Source organism: Anolis carolinensis, chromosome 2 (assembly GCF_035594765.1).
Source record: "Anolis carolinensis isolate JA03-04 chromosome 2, rAnoCar3.1.pri, whole genome shotgun sequence".
In the NCBI taxonomy this organism is placed as follows: domain Eukaryota; kingdom Metazoa; phylum Chordata; class Lepidosauria; order Squamata; family Dactyloidae; genus Anolis; species Anolis carolinensis.
The window spans coordinates 156,309,412-156,334,060 of NC_085842.1; the positions used below are offsets into that span (position 1 = coordinate 156,309,412).

Consider the following 24,649-nt stretch of genomic DNA (forward strand, 5'->3'; position numbering starts at 1 on the left):
TTGCTTTTTTTCTAACTGCACAGTGTCAGAGTTTATTCCTGGCACACTTAAGAATTTCCTTTGTTGCACAAGCATCTCCATACTGTTTTCAATACTTCCAATTTGTTTTGTTTTATTTTATTTATTTATTTATTCATTCATTCATTCATTCATTCATTTATTTATTTATTTATTTATTTGGCAGCTTCTGCAAGCCCCTGCACTCCAAAACAGGATTTGACACAAAAATGCACACTTCCCTTTCAGAATACAGTAATGAGGAAAAAGCAGGGAATGGCAAAATGCATCTTTTATTATTCTATATATATATATATATTCATGTGTGTGTGCATATACCAATCTTGTGTGCTCAGAAAATCAGGAATTAATTCACTGTGCAAGTGCAAATTTCCTCAGCGACAAAGCCACAAAACAGTGGGCTCTCATGAGAACGACTGGTATCTTTAAGTTGAGCAATTCTTCCAGTAAAAAAAGACAGGCAAGAATAATGAAGGACAAGGCACGGGTTGGGAGGAGTTTTCTAAGCTATGTGCCAAATTGGCCACAGAACCCAGCTGGAGGATATACAAATGCCTAAAGAAGTGTTCTCCAAGAATCTCTAAGTCCTCCAGAGCATCTCTATGGCAGAAGGTGACCATAGGCTCACACTGGAGAACCTACAGATTCCTAGAGAGAACATATTAATTAAATCTGTGAATAATCAAATCCACAAAACTGAAACTCCACATATTTAAATGTTTGGTGTCTAGCACAAGAAGGGGAAACCCTAGTCCGCAATTCCACCCTTTAAAAAAGTAGCCCCTGGCACTTTCCACTCCACCTCATATGGCGTGAGCTGGTTTTGGGCTAGACCAGGTCAAGATCAAATCCATCAAGGCTGTGGGTAAATAAGAGAGAGGAATGAAGAAGAACTGGGCATCCCAGCCCGCAGAATAGCGTGTTCGAGGATGCTTAGAGGTCAAGGCGTGCTCCATGCAATCCGTGACCAGGAAGAGGTTTGTATTGCACCGAGATGTCAGATCTTCTCTAAGTAACTTGTAAACTGTATGAAAGAGAGACGGGGAGGAAGAGCTCAATGGGAATATAAAATTCAATTATACCAGAAAATAAAGCAGTCTTTGGTAGAATGACATAGGTACATATGCTAACTGTCTTCTTCAGAAAGACATCCCTGATTTGGTAAATCTGTACCATTATGAAATTGTTATATATAAACAAGTAAGACTCTGCCTTGTCAGGAGAGGGAAGCAGATTTGGTTAAGTGGTTAAAAGTGAACTACTTGACTTCCAAACTGAGAGCTCAATACAATCACTGGGTGGCTAACTTGTGCCATGGGCCCCATCCATACTGCAGAATAATACCAGTTTCACGCCACTTTAACTCTCATGGCTCAATGCTATGAAATTCTGGGATTTGTAGTTTTGTGAGATATTTACCTTTTTCTCTTAAGTAAGTTCAGGTGCCACAACAAACTACAGATCCCAGGATTCCATAGGATCTATAGCCATAATTCTCCAGTATGGATGTGGATATCCCAGGAAGCAAAAGTTTGTCAAGGTTCAACAAACCTGGCATTGGCAGAGTTAAGAGTCTTCCTACTCTTCCCCATGCTACAATCACTTGCCTCCTCCTCACATAGGGTGTAATAGGCTAGAAGCAATGCCACATCAAGGCAGGGAATGCTAGGCATGTGGGGCACCTAAGAGGAGGGCTTAGAAATTTTTATTTTTTAAATATAGCTCCCATAGTCTAACCACTGGCTATGCTGATTTAGAGTCTTTTATAATCCAAAAAGTTATATTTCCAACATGGGTCAGAGCTCATAAAAATAACTTTTTATATTATAACTCTCAGGATCCCCTGCCCAATGGCTTGCTATCTGGGAGTTTTAGTAGAAAAGTTGAAGTTTTTCAAGCCCTGCTGCATTATGCCTTTTGGAGCAGATTTCTTACTAAGCTCACCAGTTTTACTGATCCAGTTCCCCCCTTATAATGATTTGGGGACTTGGAGTCCATGATTTATAAACATCCCACCTTGCAAATGGATAGTAAGACTCTGCTAGTAGTGGCTTCTACCTAGGAAAAGTAGAATGAAGTAAACAAATCAACAGAATTGTATTGCCGAAGGCTTTCATGGCCAGAATCACTGGGTTACTGTGAGTCTTTCAGGCTGTATGGCCATGTTCCAGAAGCTTTCTCTCCAGACGTTTCGCCCACATCTATAGCAGGCATCCTCAGAGGTTGTGAGAATTGCCCCACCCAACCACATCATAAAAAACAAGATTCTGCCTACTGAATGCCATAAAGGACTCACGATTGGTGAAGTAGGTCTGGCCATAGCTGTCTTTGATTTCTTGTGTGACACTGATCCAGTGATTCTCCAAATAGTTAAGGGTATCTTGGACATTGGTCATGGGTGTCTTGAAGTACCCTGGCTCTATTACAGATACTTTGACTCCAAATGGGCTGAGCTCACGCCTAGAAAGAAATACATGGAAAACAGGCAGTTGTAAGTTTAGTGGTCTACACAGTCATTGTGACAGTCCTGTCCAAAATGGTGGTCCCTGAAACTATGCTAGTCTACAAGCCATTGGTTGTCGTTCGATGGAAAACTTCCAAAAAATAATAGTTGTGACTGATGTGCACATATATAATACCAGCTCAGAGCACATTAGTGGAGAAATTGCTAGTATTCTCATCAGAAAAATCTAAGGAACTAATAATACTATTTGTAGCTGGCTCGTGGGAGCGGTATCCACAAAACAGACACCCCAATGTTCACTGCATTGTGCATCAAGCCAGGAACAGGACTTCACCAGAAAGTCCAGAATAAGGCAGATAATGCGCTGCAGTCAATCAGAGTCTATCCCATGAAGGACTCAATACTGGGACATGAAAATATGGAGTATTTGTCAGTACACACCTAGCACTGAAGCACTTTAAAAACACCAAAACACAGCTGGCCAGGCCAGGAGTGATCACCTATAGTGCATCTCAGTGGACTGGTTGAGAAAAAAAAATCTGCATTTTCTGGCAGGCGTCTAGCCATAGATATTGCAATTCATGAGTTCAGTTTGTGGCCACTGTCACAGCCTTCAAACAGTTTTTGGGTTGTTTGTGTAGGCACTGCACAGCAAAACCAGGTCATTTTAATCCAAACTCCAAACTGAATTATAGTATCTGTTTAGAACTGCCCTATAGAGATATAAACATATTTACAAATTCAGTTTCTCAGTGATAAAGGATATGCTGCTTCAAACATTCACAACGATGGAAAGATTCTTTTAGTCATCTTTCCTAGCTCTTATCTAAAGGACTTTTGAAATTAGGCTGAGGAATAGAGCAGGCATCTCTTTCAATCCAAATACATGGCAAATGTTTTCTCTTGAAACTACACCACTTATCATAGAACTGCTATTTTCTACTAAAACAAATGGCCCACATGCTTTAATAGAACCAGCTACCTAACCCACAAATGATCACAAATCTCTTCCTCTTGATATCCCTTGGTCTTGATGTCAGAGCCATTTTGAGGGGGCAAATGTGGCTCAACAAACATTGATGAACCGCACCTCTGATAATTTATTTATTTATTTACAGTATTTATATTCTGCCCTTCTCACCCCGAAGGGGACTCAGGGCGGATCACATTATATACATATAGGGCAAACATTCAATGCCCATATACACATAGAACAGAGACAGAGACAGACGCAGAGGCAATTTAACCTTCTCCTGAGGGGATGTTCGATTCTGGCCACAGGAGGGAGCAGCTGCTTCATCATCCACTGTGACAGCACTTCCTCATTCTAACATCGTAAATTAGTTAAATTTGCCTCCCCACTTTATAAGTGGTACCTTATTTCCTACTTGATAGATGCAACTATCTCATCATTGGTTATTTCATTCATAAAAACGTCAGAAGGGCGGCATTTTGTCCACTGACATAACCTTTTGGTGATCCTGACAGTTAGAAATGATGCAGCGTTACCTGAGGGAGTCTGAAAAAGCCTCCACCCCATACTTAGAAGGGCAGTAGCCTCCTCCATAGAAAGAGAGCCGACCTAGGATGCTGGCCACGTTGACCACCCTTCCCTTGGCCTTCCTCAACAGGGGCAACATTTGCAGAGTCACATCAATCAGCCCGAGGAGGTTGACGTTCAGCACTTTCTCAAAGTCTTCCTTGGTCAGCCACTCGTTGGGGCATGTAGTACGAAGAATGCCGGCATTGTTCACTAAACCCCAGAGCCCTGTGAGACAAGGGAGACATGGAAGGAATTGCGTAAAACAGAACTGTACCAAATAACTAAAACATCACTGAAAGGACAGGAAATATTCATGGCTCCCATTACTGTTTTCATTTGAAATTATGTTTGAACAGCCAGCAAAGGGAGATTAATGGTTCCATGCATTACAGGATAAACTAATAGCATCCTTATCTGGACTAGACAAAAAAAGAGTCCTCCAGTTTTGTTAGACTGCAGCCTCTGGAATTAGATACCACTGCTGGATTTCCAGTCTAATAATATTTGGGGGCTGCACAGTACCCACTGCAGCATGCAGCACAGTTCTGTTCAGGGTTACCTAGAAGTACATCTTACTATGTTTTACTTGCTAACAAGAGTGTTTAGTTTTTCAATTTAATCTAAACAGATCTCTGCATCTATCTATCATTATTTTCATTTACAAGGCCTTCCAGAGACCGATATTGACTGAAACATATTTTTCAACTGCCCAATTTGACAGGAAAGTCCTCAGTAAACCTCTATCATCCCACATTTTTTGCAGTTTTCAAAATGTTCCAGTTTCTCCCTCCTCCATCCACTTTCTTCCTTTGTCCTTGATTTATACTAGTTGGTGCAAACTATATTCAAAGTACAAAAGGAGTTCCCACTCAATGTACCTTCATGGGGAGGGGAAAGACTAGGATTGGGTGCAATGTTGACTTCTAGGGAGAAATTAGGTTTGGGTTACACTTGGACCCATTTATTTGTCTTCTTAGCAGTCCATGGTCTTCGTAGAGCTGTTCTCCACCACCACATTTCAAATGAGTTGACTTTTCCCTAAGAGCTTTCTTCACCGTCCAGTTTTTAGAACCATACCTCACAACCTCTGAGGATGCCTGCCATAGATGGGGCAAAACGTCAGGAGAGAATACTTCTGAAACATGCTATTGTTTTTCCCGTTTCTCTGTGTGGTTCTAAAAACCGGACAGTGAAGAAAGCTCTTAGGGAAAAGTCAACTCATTTGAAATGTGGTGGAGGTATATACCTCACAACTTCTGAGGATGCCTGCCACAGATGTCAGGAGAGAATACTTCTGGAACATGGCCATACAGCCTGGAAAACACACAACAACCCTGTGATTCTGGACATGAAAGTCTCTGACAACACAATAACATGGGCAATTCTAACTTCAGTATTCAATGATGTATCTCTACACTTCTTGCCTAGTTCCTTCATAGCTGCTCTTCCAAGACAGTCTAAACCAATGGTTCTCAACATTTGGTCCTTGAGATGTTTTGGACTTCAGCTCCCTCAATTCTTAACAGCTGGTAAACTGTCTGGGATTTCTGGGACTTGGAGTCCAAAACACCTGAAGGACCAAATGTTGAGAACCACTGGTCTAAACAAAATACTACCATCTCGTTCATGCCTCATCCTGAAGAACCTGAAAGAACAGAAGGGAGTCCCCTACTGTACCTTTGTTCCCCACGATTCCTTTCACCCACTCGCTTGCTGCCTTCACGCTCTCTGTGCTGGTGACATCCAAGATGGTGGTTTTTAGCCGGTCGGATGTCAGTCTCTCCAGTTCTTCTGCCCCTTCCTGGGTGAGGCAAGCTGCCAAGACCCGCAGGCCCTGGATATCCAATTGCTTGGCCACCTGGTTCCCAAAGCCAGAATCGCAACCAGTGATGAAGACATATTTCTCCCCTAAGTTCTCCACAGTCTGTCTTTCCCGGTAGAACCGTATTACAAAATACAGGATGACTGCCGGTACCAGATAGATCCACATGTTTGCTGTGAATTAAAACAAAATAAATCAAAATGCCAGGTGTTTGTATTTACACATACCCATGTTCCAGGCTAAATATTCTCCAAGTGTTCTTATTTTAACATTGCCAGGCAGCCTTCCACAACAAGAATACCTCACAACCTCTGAAGATGCCTGACATAGATGTGGGCAAAAAGTCAGAAGAGAATGCTTCTGGAACATGGCCATGCAGCCCGGAAGATGCACAAAAACCCAGATCTAAGACTAGTTGGCTTTGTCCAAAGGGATAAGGAACAATGTAAAGTAATGGTTAAATAAACCCAACTTATCATTCCACCTATAGTTCATTACCCCTTTTCCTGACTGGATGACATTTCCTATAAAGCAGTCATTATCTGAACTTATCATATTGGTTAAAATTAACTATGTTGCAAAATTAACAGAGAGTACTGCTAGGAGTAGTACTGTGATACTTTAAAGAGAAGGTTCCAGGAGGATCTTCTCATTGGAGCACTCAAGACTAGATTAAAATTACAGCCCTCAACCAATTCCAAAACACAGAACCCATTTGTGCAATTGTGCAAACTCCATTATTGTTATGTCCACTTCCCCAATTGAAAATCAGGCCAGCAGTTCTGCCATATTAGGAGAAGCCTGCTTCATTTCAAACACAGAGAAGAGGGTGCTAAACATCTCACATAATTTTTAACTGCCTAGAAGTGATGGGGAGACCCCTGAATAGTCCTCAGCCACCTTTTCCAGCTATTTTTAAAGTGTTTCTTTCTTCTCCTCCTAGTCTTCACCTTTGTCCTTAGCTTTCTTCAGTTCCTCGAAACTGAGTTCAAAATGCAAAAACAGTTTGCATTCAATACAGTAGGGTGGTGTTGTCTTGTCCTTCCCAGTAGACTTAAGCAAAGGAAAACTGCTGTGGCCTCTCCTTGTTTGTGAGCTCTTCCTAATAATACTTGCAGAAGCATGCTTGCAGTCAATAATGCAGGAAAGAATGAGATTCTACTCTAGCTGATCTTGCATATTGCGTGATTACATACAACATGCAAGGTGTGCTGGTACAGCTGTACCAGAACCTTCTATTTTACTTTCTTGCTGCAAATGTTTGCAGCCATAGGACAGGCCACCTGTCAATCACCATTAAGTTTGGTTCCGCCTCCTGTTCAGGGCTCTGGGAGGGAAGGAGCCATTTTTAAGTTAGTCTCTCTTGGGAAGTTCAGCTGTAGGACATAGACCAGCTCGTCCCGTAAAAGGCTTCCTATTTCAAAACCACTGGGGATAAAGAGCACCAGGGTTAAAGTATACCAGGGATATTGGCCGTCCCAGGATACAGAACAATAGCACAGAAACATCTGAAAGCCTCAGCTGGTAGGTCCACTCAACAACCAGGCGCACTTGGGAGTTGGCAGTGGGTCCCAGACCAGCTAGGCCCAGATAATAGATAGCCTGGGAGGGGTTATAAGAGGGTTTTCACCGTTATTCAAAGCCTATCGCCTGTCCTGTGGGACAGGACTCCTTGAAGATTTATTATTTGTTCGTCAATAAAGACTTTGTTATTTCTTTAAAGACTTCAAGGCCATCTTTTTAGGAAAATTCCTCAACGACCCTTCTTTAGGCCCCTGGCTTCCCGCTGGGCGTAAAGCGTATGTCCTATATAACAGACAGTCAGTCACAGGCCCAGTGCGTGACAGAACACAAGGTAAACAGCTGCTGGTGCCAGAAACCTGCCTCACCAGCTGCTCACAGTATATCATCAACTGATCTACATTAACCGCATTAACCTTGAACCGCATTAACCGAAGGCACAGGTTGCTCTGAATTTTCCCCCAAAATCTGAAGCAAACCTCAATTTTGGACCCATGTAAGCAGTTGGTCCAGTTCTGAGATGAAACCAGCCACAACTGTTTACACTGCCATCCATGTTCCTTGACTTTGGCAACCCAGGGACACAGAATGGCACTCCCCATTCCCTCTTCTGTTCTCATGCCAGTTGCTGATTTCCTGGAGAAATGCTGGCTAGAGGGACAAGTTTTGGATGTAGCTCATTTGGCCCTGGAGACAGGAGGGATAATTCCTTCTCTCCCTCTTCCCCCTTCATATCTCACTCTGGCTCCCTGCCTGACATCACTCCAGGTGGTTGTCCAGCAGTGCTGAACTAAGCTCAAGACCACTGGGGGGTCAGGACTCTTTCCCATCTCTACAGTGGCTAGGGGATGGTGGTCTAAGCCATCCTGGGGTCTACCCAGCATTCCCCAGTCCAGATCAGCCCTAGGATAAACTGTGTAGAGTTGCTCCAAGCATCGAATCTCTGCTTAGCAATTGAAACAACTGAGTGACTTAGCGTTGGAAGAGAACACATGGGCCACTTAGTCCAACCCCCTGTCACACAGGTAAAGCACAATGAAAGTATACAAGCCACGATAGCCCGAGGATGGAGGGATGATACAAAATGGGATGTAGAAACCTGGTGGGCTTATATATCAGAATATATAATTAACGACTTCATCATTCAAAAGAAAAAAATATATACAATTAGCCTAAAAGATCAAGACTGGTTAAGGAAATTGACTGTTCTAATCGACAAAATAGACGGAGATGAAAGATACCGCACCTTGAACCAGGCGTTCCACATGATTAAACTGATGTATTGACAATTTTGAATGGCTGTTCCAGTGAGGTGGGGGGTATGGGGGGAGGGTGGGGGTGGAGGGTGATACATTTCTAAGGACTATTTAAAATGTCATTTAAGAAATAGTTACCTTTGGAACAATGTATACTGAAATAAGTTATGTATGGCAAAAATAGTTAATTGTTATGATATATCAAAAAGAAATTTTTAAAAAAGGGGGGGAAAGCACAATGAAAGTGTTGTCGACCGCGTTTTAGGGGATCGGGCCCTTAAGGAGAGACCCGATCCGGTCCTGAGAGAACAGACCTTGGCGAAGCCAAAAGGAGAATTACGAGCCGCAATACAACCTGAAGCCGAAATGAAGAAGGTCCGCCAAAGTTGAAGGAAAATCCGCCAAGGAGTCTTTATTGAGCAATTCAGCTGAAGAGGACTCTAGTAGCGATCATTCGGTCTACTAGGGTACCATACAATCAAAATAAAGCCATATTTATACAAAATTTCAGTCTGACAGCCCTTTGAATTTCCCGCCCTGCTCCCCCGCCCATCTGATCGTTGATAGGCTAGAAGGTTGAACGAGGCGGGCTTTCGTTTCCCGCCTTGCTCCGTTGGCCCAATAGGAAGCTGCCTTTTGTCTCTACTCGGGCCAATCAGGAAAGAGAAGGCGGGAGTTATTGAAACAATGAGGTGACAGGGCAGGAACTATCGGATTAAGTCCTGCTAGACCGATTTCTAAAGGGATTAATGGCAGCAATCAAGGGTGTCTGGGTTTCTGTCACGTATACAGATTTTAGATATGCCTTGGGGTGTCAGAGGTGGAAGCAAAGATGGGTGGTGATGAGCCATATTGACAGGCTCTGCAGGGCGCCTTCCTGAGGTGTCCTGGATTTTCCTTTGGGTGAGATATGACAATGTTTGCCTTGGGGTGAATCACCTTTAGGTCAACACTCCGAATTCGGCGACTCGAGCCCTATATTGTCCATGCAATTTGAATTTGATTGGGTTTAGCGGTGGCAGATTATCCTTTTGTTTTTGGGAAAGGAAGCCTGGGTCATAGGAAATGGGATAAGTTCTGGGGTTCAGGTTGAGTTCAAAATGTTTCCTATTTGATTTCATGATTTGACAATTATATGAAATAAAATGAAAAATAAAATAAAGTTGGAATATAAACCATGCTGGGAAAAATATATATTTTCCGGGGATCCCAAAGAGTACAAATACATATAGGCAGATAGATAGATTTCATGGAAATAAGGGAGAATCCATAAAAGTGAGTTACATTGCATAAAGGGGAATCATGAATGATATAAACAATTGAAAATATTTGATAAGAACGAAGTTCATAACATCTGGAGAACCCAGCATGTAAATTCATAAAAGTGGAGTTTTAGCAGCATGATTTTACAATTCATGAAGTTAGGCTAACGATTAGAAATTCATATAACAGTGATTCATGAGGGTGTCCAGGTTCATAGAATATGAAAATTCACTGATACATTGGGAAAAGAGTTCATCTGTGGTGGAAGGAATTCATAGAAATAGCATGGGGAAGAGGTACATGTGAGTTGCAGTCTTTGGAAGTATAGGATTTCATAAGTTCAGGGGTAGGTTTGGGGAAGAGTGTTCTTCTCATTCATAAAATTATGAAGATGTGAATTAAACGTGGAGGGTGCCCGTCCAGGCACCCTCCTGGCAGCTGTAGAGAGGGTGAAGGTCCTTGGAGAACTATGTCTCCCCAGCGGGAGAGCGATCCCCCATCCACAGTTCACAGAAAAGGACCAGTGATCTCTTAAAACCATCCCGCGGGTCGCGGGGAGAGGAAAGTCCGGGATAAGGCTGGAAAAGAGCAGTCTGGCTTGGAAAGAGCAGTCGGTTCCGTTTGACAGTCAGCTGATGAGGTGCCGAGAACTGGACCGATTTTGGTTCCGCTGGTGGTCCTTGGGTCAGGAGCCTTAGGAAGGGTTAGAACTAAAAGAAGAGCGTGCTAGGGGTAATTTTGATAAAGATATGAGCCAATTTGTATCGTCTGCCGTATTAACCCATGGCAGAGGAGCCTCAGCCAGAGTTTAAAGGACGGACGGGTTAGTGAGAGGGAGGGGGAGGTTTGCATGTAAAAGAAGGAGTCAGGGAAAGACACAAAATAACCAGATAGAGAGTGTTACTGTTAAAAAAAATGAATGCTACTTTTTATTGGGGGGATTTGTTACATAGTCCAGGGAAGGGAAAGTGAAGAAAAAAAGATCTTTTAATAATAGTCTGCTGCGGTCCCGCTCTGTTCCTTTGGTGATGGATCTGCGGAACTCTCCGCTGCAGGTTCAAATCAATTTGAATGCTGGCGCTTCGGACATCAAAAGTTCCCCTGACAGGTAGCCATCCATCTTCTATTTAAAAGCCTCCAAAAAAGAAGCTTCCACAACATTACGAGGCAAAGAGTTCTACTGCTGAACAGCTCTCACGGTCAGGAAATTCTTCCTAATGTTCAGTTGGAATCTCCTTTCCTGTAATTTGAACCCATTGCTCCGAGTCCTGCTCCCTTATGACATGCTTTCATTTATTTATACATGGTTATCATCTCTCCTCTCAACTTTTCTTCTGCAGGCTAAACAGACCAGCTCTTTAAGCCGCTCCTCATAGGACATGGCCTCCAGACCTTTGATCATTTTATTTTCCCTCGTCAGACATGTTCCAGCTTGTCAATATCTCTCTTGAATTGTGATGCCCAGAATTGGAAACAGTATTCCAGGTGAGGCCTGAACAAAGCAGAATAGAGTGGCAGCATGACTTCCTTCTATCTAGACACTACTGTATATTTCTTTTGATGCAGCCCTAAATCCCATTGGCTTTTTTAGCTACTGCATCACACTGCTGGCTCATGTTCAGCTTGTTGTCTACTAAGATTTCCAAGATCTTTTTCACATTTATTTCTGTTATCGAGCCAAACGTTTCCCATCCTGTATCTTTACATTTCATTTTTTTCTGCCCAAGTATAGTATTTTACATTTCTCCTTGTTGAAATTCATTTTGTTAGTTTTGGCCCAGCTTTCTAATTTATTGATGTCTGAATTTTGATCCTGTCCTCTGAAGTATTAGCTATCCCTCCCAATTTGGTGTCATCTGCAAACTTGATGTTGTTCCCTTCACTCAATGTTGATAAGAGTGCTTTCTAAACCTTCATCCAAGTCATTAATAAAGATGTTGAACAGCACTGGGTCCAGGACCAAACCCTTCGACACTCCACTAGTCAGTTCTTTCCAGGATAAAGATGAACTATTGGTGATCACCCTTTGAGTTCAGTCACTTAACCAATTACAGATCCACCTAGTAGAACTGTCTAGCCCACTTTTGACTAGTTTGCTTGCAAGAAGGTCATGGGGGACTTTGTCGAAGGCCTTACTGAAATCAAGATAGGTTACATCCACAGCATTCCCTGCATCTATCAAGATTAAAAGAGATAAGATTAATCTGGCTTGACTTGTTTTTGAGAAATCCATGCTGACTTTTAGTAACCACAGCATTCCTTTCTAAGTGATTGCAGACTGCCTCCTTAATGATCTGCTCCAGAATCTTTCCTGATATTGATGTCAGGCTGACTGGATAGTAATTTTTTTGTGTCCTCTTTTTCCTTTCTTGAAGATAGGAACAACATTTGTGCTCCTTCAGTCTTCTGGGACTTCTCCTGTTCTACAACAATTCCCAAAGATTATTGGAAGTGGTTCTGAAATTACTTCTGCTAGTTCTTTTAATACTCTTGGATGTAATTCATCTGACCCTGGAGACCTGAATTTGTTTAGAGCAGCCAGGTATTCCTTGACTAGTGCTTTACCTATTTTGGGTTGCATTTCCCCTACTACCTTGTCCGCTCCATATTGCTCAGATTGAATGCAGATTTCCTTTTAGGAGAAAACTGTGGCAAAGAAGGTGTTGAGTAATTCTGCCTTTTCCCTATCCCATGTCAGCATTTCACCATCCTCTCCATACAGAGCCTCTATCATTTCCTTGTTCTTCCTTTTTCTATTGGCATAACCAAAGAACCCCTTTTTATTGTTTTTAATCTTTCTGGCAAGCTTGAATTCATTTTGCGCTTTACCCTTTCAAAGGACCTTTTCCCTACTTACGTTGGTTATTTGTTTGAATCCTCTTTGGTGATTTTCCCCCCTTTTCCATATCTTGTACATATCACCTTTAAATCCTAGCTCGGCTGAAAGTTCCTTGGACATCCATTCTCGTTTCTTTACACTTTTCTTATTTTTTCTTCTTGCTGGCACTGTTTGCGATTGTGCCTTCAGTACTGTATCTCACTTTTAAGAAACTCCAATTCATCATTAACTCCCTTCTCTTTTAGTATTCCTGTCCATGGAATCACATTCAGTGTTTCCTTAAATTTCCTGGAGTCAACTTTTCTAAAGTCTGGAATGCATATTTGACTTCTCTTAAGGCCCATTCAGACAGGCCTTGAAAATGAGACCTGTCTCGGTTTTACCAGAGGTGTCCAAACAATGCCTCCGGTAAAACTGAATTAATTCAGAACAAGATAGGCTTTCCCTACTTTGTTCTGAATTAATTAAATACCTGATAAAATCCAGATCTTAGGTATGCCCAAAAAACTGGGAGAGCACCCACCCCTCCCTCTCCCTCCCCTCCCCCAAAAGCCCCAAAGAACACCTAAAAGGATTCAACACTTCCTCAGAGGCCATTGTGGTCCTCCTTGCACCCTCCTGCTGTGAAGAAATGACACGCCAGGAGACTGGGGAGGAACAAGGAGGGCCCTCCATCTCCTGGCACATCATTTCCTCACACCAGGTGGGTGCAAGGAAGACCATATTGGCGGCCGGGTACATAATTGGGATGGCATGTAGCCGCCCTCCCCAGGAAAGCCGGGGTTTTGGTTGGGTTGTGGGGACTTAAACCTGCTCGAAAACAGATTTTTTAAACCTGCTTCAGCATGGTTTAAGCCCTGTGTAGAAGCGCCCCTACTTTTGCCTTTCCTCTGTCTCACTGAGGCGGGGGGGGTTAAGGAACCCCAGGAAATACCATATATGGGCAGAGATGGCGACAGCTAGCGACCCGGGTGCATAAACTCACAGAAACATGTGACTTCTGGGAAATCATGTGTTTCTGAAGAAATGAAAGCTAAAGAAAAACAAACAGAGCATGCGTACGCAGGCGCTCTGAAAGATTTGTGAGCACGGCACAAAAAGGGTGCAGCCGGCCTGCTAGTCAGCACCGATTGGGCAGCGTCACAACTCTAAGCCAATGAATTTGCTTGTGGGCGGGCATAACCCGAACCCTGTAGTGTGTATAAATGTTCACTCAGCATGCCACTGGGCGGTTCCCCTGGAGAAGCACTTACTTTGTGCTAGGGGGACCCCTAGTGGCCATTAGCGAAATAAAACTGCTTTCTGGGAAATTCCTTCAGTTGTCCGTCTTCAAATTCCTCCACTGCGCCAACAAGAACCGTAGCACGAAGGTTCCGCTACATTTTCTGGTGACCCCGACGTGATTTTTTCCTATAAGACGGGCCAGGAGATTTGGAGACGGATCCCGTTGGCGGGACGGCCTCAACTCAGCGGTGGGGGCCTGAGGCAACTACCGTGAGACGAGAAGGGGCCCCTGAATACTACACGACCGGCTGCGGTGCTTGCCTCTGAATGCCAACGCCGACTGACGGTGAGAGCTGCAACATCAGCGAGGTTCCACAGAAACCGGCTAGGAGGAAAAGGATCCAGGGGAAAAAGCCCAGGGGCGAAGGTTGGTCCGACGTCTACAGAAATCTGGCAAGTATAGGGGTTTGCATGAGATATTAAGGGAACGCCAGCGCTGGGAGGGACAAAAAAAAGTTCCCAGGGAGGTAGAAAGGGGTTCTGTCTTGTGTTTCCTGACGCATGCCGTGAGTGGCCGGGTGCCCAGGCCAGGACAGTCCCCTCTATTAGGCAGGATGGGAGGGAAAAATTCAAAGAGCTCCACTCCCTTACAATGCATCTTAGATAATTTTGGCTCTTTTGCTAGCAGAGCCGTAGCAGGGAATCCAAGGGACCTAAGAGATTATAGGCTGAGAAATTTGTGTCAGGGAGAATGGCCAGATTTTGGTTTAGGTTGGCAAGTAGAAGGAACGTGGGATCTGAAACTGATCCGAACAGTGGAAGAATATTGTGCTGTGAATCATCCGAACCAGTGGGTCTATATTGCTACGTGGGAACGGGTAGTTAGAGAAGATCCAGGTTGGGTTCGACAGTGCAGGAATGGCAAATGTATGGTGGTGAAGAAGGAGGGGAAAAAGAAGGAAGTTTTCCAATCCAATGAGGAGGACTACCCAGATTTACAGTTGAGTGTACAGGCTAGACAACAGGAATTATTGCCGCCACCCTTGCCACCGCCCCCCCCACCCCAGGGAACAGCCCCCGGTGCACCTACACTAGGAACGAGACCCCCACCCTACTCTTCGGAGTCAACCGAAGCGGCCAAGAAACACTATCCTAGCCTAGAAAAATATCAGGAGGAAACAAAGGAAAAGAAGAAGTCACAACGGATGCCCAGTGATGCTTCTCCGGCACAAACTCGGAGACATGGAGCTCCGGTGTGGTCTGGTGATTCACCGACCGGACCGGCCCTCCAGATGCCCTTGAGAACGGTGCCTGTGATAAACAACAGGAATGAGATAGTTCAAGCATACCAGGTAGTGCCTTTTAGTAGTAGTGACATTTTGAATTGGAAAAATAATACTCCACCTTATAGTGAAGAACCCCAAGCTATGGCTAGGCTATTGGAAGGGATTATGGCAACCCATAATCCCACCTGGCAAGATTGCAGACAATTGTTGAATATGTTGTTCACATCAGAGGAGAGAAGAGCAGTGTTGAATAATGGGGTAGCCATAGCCCAGGTTGGTGCCCCACAAGATGGTGATGCAGCCGAGTGGGGAGCACAGAGGTTTCCTGTGGAAATAGATCCCCAATGGGACACCGCAGAAGAAGGACATTTGCAGAGACTGAAAGGATTCCAGCGTATATTGGTAGAAGCGGTAAAGAGGGGCCCGCCGCGACCCGTCAACATTGTAAAAATTCAGGGAGTGGTACAGGAAAAATCTGAGTCACCAACAGCCTTTTTGGAAAGGCTGGAGGCAGCATATAGAAAGTATAGCCCGTATAATTTGGAGGATGAAAACGGTAGGAGGGCGATTCAACAGTCTTTTATCAGTCAAGCGGCTCCTGACATCCGGAGAAAGATTCAAAAGCAACCAGGATTTCTAGGAAAGACTATGAATGAATTGTTGGCACTCGCAGATCAAGTTTATATGGCGAGGGACCAGGTAGAAGAAGAGAAGAAGGACAGGAAGAAGAAGCAGGAATACCAAGCATTAGTTACCATGATGGAACAAAGTGCAAGTGGACAGAGAGGAAGAGGAGGATATGCCAGAGGGGGACAAGGAGGAAGAAGGGGCCCCCCTCGGAGGTTAGGTCGAGACCAATGTGCTAAATGTAAGAAGTTTGGACACTGGAAAGGTGAATGCCCAGAAGGAAGAGAAGGAAGTCAGGAAGGACCGAGAGAAAGAGGAAGGCCTGAGAGAGGAAGAAACCCAGGAAGGGGAAGAGGGCGTGGGAACTACGTACCTTTTCCTGCAAGAGAGGTGATAGCTGCAGCAGCTGTGATGGAAGAAGAATGGGAAGATATGGATGGAGGAGAGGAATGAGGAAGCCAGGCTCTTGTTTTGTTGGACCCCGGGGAGCCGATGGTCACACTTGAAATCGGGGACCAACAATTGGACTTTTTAGTGGACACAGGTGCCGAAAAATCAGTAGTAAATACAAAAATTAGTCCACCAACTCGGGAAACTACGAAAGTAATAGGGGTGTCTGGGAAGACCCAGAAGTGCCCCTTCCTTAAGGAACGCACCTGCAATCTGGCCGGACATCAGGTCAAGCATAAGATGTTATATCTCCCAGACTGCCCAGTCCCTTTATTGGGAAGGGACATTTTATCAAAATTACAAGCACAACTCCAGTTCATGAAGAATGGACAAGTGGAGCTATCATTTCCCATGGAAGAGGAATGGAGACTGTTTCAAGTTAGGATTTTTACTGAAGAAATACAATGGCCATGGCATGAGACTCCTTTAGTGTGGGCAGAAGATAATCCTCCAGGATTAGCTAAATATGTTCCACCGGTGGTGGTGGAAGTGAAAAGAGGAATGGGGCCCATATGCAAGCCACAGTATCCCGTCAGTCGAGAGGCAGTGCAGGGGATCAGAAAGCATCTAGAGCGACTTCTGCAGCATGGGATATTGGTACCATGCAGTTCCCCATGGAACACGCCCCTGCTCCCAGTCAAGAAACCAGGAGGACAAGGAGAATATCGCCCAGTCCAAGATTTGCGGGCTGTAAATCAAGTCACCGTTCCCCTAACCCCGGTAGTGCCAAATCCATACATCATGATGAGTCTAGTACCAGCATTTGCCAAATGGTTTACTGTATTGGATTTAAAGGATGCATTCTTTTGCATTCGATTGGCCCCTGTATCCCAACCGATCTTTGCTTTCCAGTGGGAATCTCAGCAGTCAGGGCAAAGGACCCAGTATGTTTGGACACGCCTTCCTCAGGGGTTCCGGGACAGCCCGACCATTTTTGGTCAAGCCCTGGCCAAAGACTTACAGGATTTTGTAATACCTAAGGAAGAGGGAATTTGGCTTCAATATGCAGATGACCTGCTTATCGCTTGCCGGACACTAGGGGGCTGTAAAGAGCATACTTTGAGATTTCTCAAGACATTGGAAGAAAAGGGTTACAAAGTGTCAAAGAAAAAGGCCCAGTTGTGCTGTCCCACGGTGAAATATTTGGGGTTCCATCTGACCGAAGGAAAGAAGATGTTAGGAGCTGAAAGAAAGGAAGTTGTTTGTGCCATCCCCACTCCCAGTACCCGGCGACAGGTGCGGGAATTTTTGGGATCAGCAGGATATTGTAGACAGTGGATCCCCAACTACGCCGTGTTGGCTAAGCCACTGTACCAGGCTACGAGAGGTGGAAGAGAAGATCCATTTGAGTGGACAGAAGAATGTCAACAGGCATTTAAGGCATTAAAAGAAGCATTGATGTCATCTCCAGCATTAGGACTGCCCGATTTGGAAAAACCATTCACTCTGTTCGCTGCAGAGCGGGAAGGAACAGCGGTTGGAGTATTGACCCAACCACTAGGTTCATGGCAAAGGCCGATTGCCTACTTGTCAAAGCAATTGGACACAGTGGCTCGTGGATTGCCACCTTGCCTGAGGGCTGTGGCAGCATCAGTAGATTTAATCAAAGAAGCGAATAAATTGACCCTAGGACAGCCACTGACAGTTAAGGTGCCCCATAGCGTTAAGGCACTGTTAGACATTAAGGGACCGCGCTGGCTCACAAGTGAGAGGTTAATGAAATATGAGGGATTGTTGTGTGACAACCCACTGGTGACCCTGGAGACTTGCTCCACTCTGAATCCGGCCACCTTGCTCCCGACTCCAGGAGACACCACGATCCATCAGTGTGCCCAGGTGATGGATGAGGTATTCTCCAGTCGACCGGATTTGAAGGATGTGCCACTAACTAAGGTGGACGACACTCTGTTCACAGATGGAAGCTCCTTTATGGAAAATAATCAAAGACACTCAGGTTATGCGGTTGTTCGGTGGGGGGGAGAGACGCTGGAAGCAGAGTCACTGCCCCCGGGGACGTCTGCCCAGAAGGCCGAATTGATTGCCCTGACCCGAGCGTTGGAATTGTCAAGCGGAAAGCGGGTTAACGTCTACACAGACTCAAAATATGCCTTCACCACCCTCCACGCACATGGAGCACTGTACAAGGAGCGCGGGCTCCTCACGTCTGGAGGAAAGTGCGTGAAACATGCTGGAGAGATTGTGGATCTCCTGGAGGCGGTTTGGAAGCCAAGGCAGGTGGCTGTGATGCATTGTAAAGGGCACCAACGTGGAGACGATCCCGTAGTGCAAGGAAATAGGCAGGCTGATCTGGCAGCCAAAGAGGCAGCTAGGCTGCCCTATATTGAACATCAGGTAATGGCCCTACAGGTAGAATTAACTGAACATAACATTACATATACACCAGAGGAAGAAGAATGGGCCTTAAAGGAGAAGGGTCAGTGGTCAGGAAAACTCATAGTGATGCCAGACGCCCGTGTCTACGTCCCTAAGGACTTGGCATGGCACTTAGTCCAACACATGCACCAAAACACACATTTAGGAAAAATGGCATTGGCAAATCTGCTAGGACGACAGTTGTATATCGATGGATTACATAGCCTAACGGCAGCAGCAGCCCGAAGATGCTGGACATGTATCAAAAATAACCCCAGAGAAGGACCCCTCAAGCCACCAGGAGTCCAACATGTGGGTGGGGTACCCTTTGAAGCTTTAGTCACTGATTTTACAGAAATGCCCCCATACAAAGGATACAAATATTTACTGGTGTTCGTGGACACATACACAGGATGGGTGGAAGCTTACCCTACAAGAACTGAGAAGGCTGTAGAGGTGTCAAGAGCTCTAATGAAAGATGTTATTCCCAGATTTGGCATACCCTTAGAAATTGGATCAGATAATGGCCCCGCATATATTCAACAGGCTGTGCAAGGATTATGTAGAATTTTGGGCATAAAATGGAAGTTACATTGTGCATATAGACCCCAATCTTCTGGAAAAGTGGAAAGAATGAATAGGACATTAAAGGCTCAGCTTGGGAAACTTTGCCAAGAGACAGGATTGCCGTGGACGGTGGTTTTGCCCATGGCATTATTAGGAATCAGATGTACACCACACAAACGGACAGGACTCTCCCCTTTTGAAAGACTCTATGGACGACCCCCTTTGAACTTGAAGGGAGCTTTAGAGACAGGAGCTGAGCAGCACCTCATAGGAGAGAAACAGACATTGGCCCAGGTTCAGGCTTTGGGCAGACAAATGCAGCAGTTAGAAAAATACATTTCTGAATTGAACCCACCATTCCCTACCACACCTCTACATTGTTTTTCACCAGGTGACGAGGTTCTGGTCAAGGATTGGAAGATTGAGCCATTGGGACCCAAGTGGCGAGGACCCTATGTTGTGCTCCTGTCTACCCCCACTGCAGTGAAGGTGAAGGAGATTAAGCCGTGGATACATTACACCCGTGTAAAACTAGCACCTGAGGAGTGGCGGACGGAGCGAGTTCCTGGTGAGGACCTGAGACTCAGGATCATCCGGCAACTCCCTAAGGGGTCAACAAGGCCATGAAGCTGATCCCTTCGGGTGCAACGGAGCGTCGGTGGTCAAGTATGTCGCAGCATGGCCCAACAAAGGCGCTCTCCGGGAGATGGTGGCTAGACATTTTGAGAGGAAAAAGTGGGAGACAAGCTATGAGGAGGGGAGGAAAGCGCACTGTGCTTGGTATATTATTTGTGCTGAGTTTTATTCTCTCTTTTGGAAAAAGAGCACATGGGAATTGGATAAAAGAACATGCCAATTATATGTTTGAGCAGCACGGGAAAGAGGTAGCATTAATATATGAACACCCCCTCACCGTAGGAGATTTTTCATTTCTTCCCGATTTAATTGATGAACCACAGATTGTGTTGGAGGGATTGTCCAAGGCTCAGGAGGGTCCACCTACCGTGTTTTCTAGCATACCGCAAAGGATAAATAAAACTCGGTTTCGACGGTTTAGATACCATACCTCCACCAGGGGTTTGTGCTTCTGTTGTGGAGGATCGGGAATATGGAATTCTGAGTGGAAACACTGGGGAACTAGGCAGGCGTTCTTTTCCCGATTAGGCAATTATTCCCATTGTCGAGACCGGTTCTATCTACATGGACGATTTAATACATCTTATGTCTCACGATTAAATCTAACCGCAACCGAGTGGGCTAGCATGTATCCAGATTATCCCACATTTAGTGTGAATGATTCTATTGAGGGCCTAAAATCTTATATGAACATACTGCAACAATTAACCCAACTGAGCCTAGGTAAAAGCCTCTGTCCGTTATGGCAAATTAGGGATCCAAATCTATGGTTTTTCTTTGATAAATGGGCCACAAATTATCACCCCGGCAACTACCAGTGTGTCGGTGTGGGTTATTTGACATTCCCAGTTCAGGTCTTACACAAAGGGCATCAGCGCCTGAAACGGGACATTGTGCAAACAGGCCCTCTAGGACCAGAATGCTCGGATGAGGTCATTATCAACAAGGCCCTGTCAGGTTCAGAAGCCTCCCGTGTAGGAGGAGGCCTGATCACAGGCTTGTTGACACTGGGTGCTTACCCAGGGATTGTAGCTCAAGCAAACCGTAGAAGTGTTCTAGGCCTGACTTGCCGCCTTGAAAAGTCCATAAATGCCACTGGTAAAATTTTCCGGGAAATCCAGTCTGAAGTAGAAGAAATCAGCCAGATGGCCCTACAGCATAAGTTGGCCCTTGACTACCTACTGGCGGCCAGGGGGGGGTTATGCGCCATGGTTAGAGGACGTTGTGTAGTGAAATTTCATAACTTGAATAATACTATTGAAGATGACATCGAGTCATTACAAAAGTTAATTTACAATAATGTCCAGGAGATAGAAGGTTGGTCTCCCTTCTCCTGGGTGACTAGCTGGTTACCCTCAATAGAATGGTTGAAGAACATATTGTTGGTAGGGATTTTAGGATTGTTCATTGTTCTCATAGTTATGTGTTGCACTCCAATAATGATGCAAATGTGTACTAGGTGTGTCACACAATCTTTACCTGAAAAAAAGATAGCCATACTCCAAGCCAAGCGGGATTGGATGGAACCATAATGCTTTGCTTCAGCTTTTGTACATGCGCTTCGCAAAAAGAAAATGGGGGAGTGAGGCGGGGGGGGTTAAGGAACCCCAGGAAATACCATATATGGGCAGAGATGGCGACAGCTAGCGACCCGGGTGCATAAACTCACAGAAACATGTGACTTCTGGGAAATCATGTGTTTCTGAAGAAATGAAAGCTAAAGAAAAACAAACAGAGCATGCGTACGCAGGCGCTCTGAAAGATTTGTGAGCACGGCACAAAAAGGGTGCAGCCGGCCTGCTAGTCAGCACCGATTGGGCAGCGTCACAACTCTAAGCCAATGAATTTGCTTGTGGGCGGGCATAACCCGAACCCTGTAGTGTGTATAAATGTTCACTCAGCATGCCACTGGGCGGTTCCCCTGGAGAAGCACTTACTTTGTGCTAGGGGGACCCCTAGTGGCCATTAGCGAAATAAAACTGCTTTCTGGGAAATTCCTTCAGTTGTCCGTCTTCAAATTCCTCCACTGCGCCAACAAGAACCGTAGCACGAAGGTTCCGCTACATCACAAACTCCAGGAGAACATGGTGGTCACTCCCACCTAAGCATCCCACCACTTCCACTCCATTTACCAAGTCCTCATTATTAGCTAGGATCAGATAGACTAATAAATTTATTTATTTATTTATTTACAGTATTTATATTCCGCCCTTCTCACCCCGAAGGGGACTCGAGGCGGATCACATTGTACACATATAAGGCAAACATTCAATGCCATATAACAGAACAGAGACAGAGACAGACACAGAGGCAATTTAATCCTTCTCCAGCTACTAACTTCCTGAGGGTATGCTTGATTCCAGCCACAGAGGAAGCAGCTGCTTTCTCATCCACTGCGATGGCACTTCCTCATTCCAACGGCAACTGGATGATTTTTATGGTGTCGTAAATTAGCCTCCCCACATATAAGTGGTACCTAAATTTCCTACTTGATAGCTGCAACTATCTTTGGGTTGCTTAGGTCAGCAACAAGCAGGGGCTATATTTTATTTTTAATTGTCGGGTGCTCACCCCAACAGGGCTGGCCTCGAACTCATGTCCTCTTGGTCAGAGTGATTTATTACAGCTGGCTGCTAACCAACCTGCGCCACAGACCGGCCCCCTTATTGTTTCTTTCACCTTCTGGAGTGGACAATAAAATTGTTTGGACAGGCCTTAGAGGAAAACAATGGCAAAACTCCTCCTATTAAAACTTAACAAGGAAGTCCTATGAAAGCTGTTACCATGAGTTAGAATTAACTTGAAGCTAGATGAAATGTTTGCTATCTTGTTTTATGGCACCCTAACAGTTTCCCCTTAAAGATATTTTAAATTGATTTTTAAATAAATGAAAAACATGGCAGACGTGTGATCTGAACTAGCCACTTCACAATCCACAGCTGAAGATGGAAAAAATAAGCTCAAATTGAATTAAATGGGAGGTTTCCCAGAGAAGAAGGGGTAGGAATGCAACTTCAGTCTCTAAAACACCCACACAGCCACATACTGCACAATATCTACCATCTAATCTATCAGATTCAAGTAGAACTAGTTTAGGAAGAGGTGATGCCACTTATTTTATTGCACCAATACTTCAGAAAAAAGTAGAGTTGCGTGGCTGATTTTTTTTAAATAGCTGATAGCTAGAAATAATTATTAAGACTCCTCCTGATCCCATGCCTCAGTCGCAATCTGATTTTGGAGTTCCTCAAGTAACAAATTATAGAAGCAGCAGCATGTCAAATGCTTCTTTTAGGCCCCAGTAAACAGGGACAAGAGCCTCCGGTAGCTCAGTGTGTTAAAGCGCTGAGCTGCTGAACTTGCAGACTGAAAGGTCCCAGGTTCAAACCCGGGGAGCAGAGTGAGTGCCCGCTGTTAGCTCCAGCTTCTGCCAACCTAGCAGTTCGAAAACATGCCAATGTGAGTAGATCAATAGGTACCGTTCCGGCGGGAAGGTAACGCCTCTCCATGTTGTCATGCCGGCCACATGACCTTGGAGGTGTCTACGGACAACACCGGCTCTTCAGCTTAGAAATGGAGATGAGCACCAACCCTCATAGTCAGACATGACTGGACTTAATGTCAGGGGAAACCTTTACCTTTACCTTAAACAGGGACAGCACTTGCTAGTACTTGGATGGGAGACCACCAACAAATACTGTATGCTATATTTCAAAGGAAGGAACTGACAAAAACACCTCTTGAGTATTCCTTGCCAAAGAAAACCCTATGAAGTTCATCAGGCAACTTGAACATACACATAGGGCACATCTACACTGTAGAATTAAGGGATGTGGTTTTCACACACAACACACAATGCCATACATATGAGCATCTTACACATGTTCATAACATTCCTGTTTTTATAAACATGTGCAAGAATCCTAAGGAATTCTACTTCTAGTTCCAATGAGGACCTAAGAGCCCACCCAACGTCTATGGAAAATGGACGAGTATCAAAAGGGAATCTTTAAAAGGCTCTGCATACCTCAGAATTCACTTCCCTTGTGACTGTTCAGCTGTCTGAAGCGGGGCCATCTGCAATTTTAAAAGACATATGTACTATATAAATAACCTTACAACACCATCCCACCCCAAATTTGTATAGGAGCTTGGGATAGGCTGTGCGTCCACAAATACTTGGTTCTTTAGCAAGCGCAGATGAAAGTCCGAAGCATTGGGGCGGGTCATCACAATGACCGCTCTGGCCAAGTTCCAACAATTTTCCCTCTATTGATTTAACCCCCCTGGAGATTGTGTGCAAGGACGTGTCCCAGCAGTAACTGCGCTGCTTCAAGCCAAGTCTCCTGATTGCTTCACATTGCCAACTGAACCAGAATTAGACCAAAGTGTATGCTCAAATCTGTTTACTTTGCAAATAGTTATCTCTGCAATCACAGTCCATAACTAGGGACTGTCAAAAATGTTCCAAACTCATTAGAAAGGTGAGGAAAAAATGGCCTGAGTTCCTATTTTATGTTTGCCACTTATTTTTTTCCAGAATATTACTATCTTGTATATTCATACAGGAAACCAGCATGGTGTAGGGGTTTAGGGGTTGGACTGTGACTTCAGAGACCAAGGTTGAAATCCTCACTCAGCCGTGAAAACCCACTGAATGGCTTTGGGTAAGCTGAAGTGTCCTGAGTTTTGTTATACAGCAGAAGGGACAAGTCAAGACACACATGCTAGACTTTTAGGGAGAAAGTGAGCATGATCCC

The 24,649-nt window shown here is 44.7% G+C and overlaps 2 protein-coding genes across 2 annotated transcripts; one reads left to right on the forward strand and one right to left on the reverse strand.

Annotated features, from left to right (window-relative positions):
* Window positions 1-271: 271 nt before the first annotated feature.
* On the reverse strand, window positions 272-24,071 carry LOC100564174 (17-beta-hydroxysteroid dehydrogenase type 6). The gene is made up of 5 exons (XM_003216960.4): window positions 23,917-24,071; window positions 5,703-6,020; window positions 3,992-4,250; window positions 2,315-2,478; window positions 272-1,042 (listed from the first exon to the last, which is right to left on the reverse strand). Exons 2-5 carry the CDS (start codon window positions 6,013-6,015, stop codon window positions 822-824), a joined length of 957 nt encoding a protein of 318 aa, XP_003217008.1. The 5' UTR covers window positions 6,016-6,020; window positions 23,917-24,071; the 3' UTR covers window positions 272-821.
* Window positions 13,630-21,886, forward strand: LOC134296310 (uncharacterized). Its single transcript, XM_062970884.1, is given in 1 exon segment — window positions 13,630-21,886. A coding segment is annotated over 1 exon segment (5,316 nt). The 5' UTR covers window positions 13,630-14,564; the 3' UTR covers window positions 19,881-21,886.
* Window positions 24,072-24,649: the final 578 nt, after the last annotated feature.

Excerpts from the sequence above, each read along its gene's own strand:
- LOC100564174 (XM_003216960.4), bottom strand. The coding sequence starts at position 6,015 with ATGTGGATCTATCTGGTACCGGCAGTCATCCTGTATTTTGTAATACGG. Across the intron at positions 2,479-3,991 it reads GCTTTTTCAGACTCCCTCAG|GCGTGAGCTCAGCCCATTTG; the intron begins GTAACGCTGCAT and ends ATTTCTTTCTAG. Across the intron at positions 1,043-2,314 it reads CCAGACCTACTTCACCAATC|TTTACAAGTTACTTAGAGAA; the intron begins GTGAGTCCTTTA and ends TCTTTCATACAG.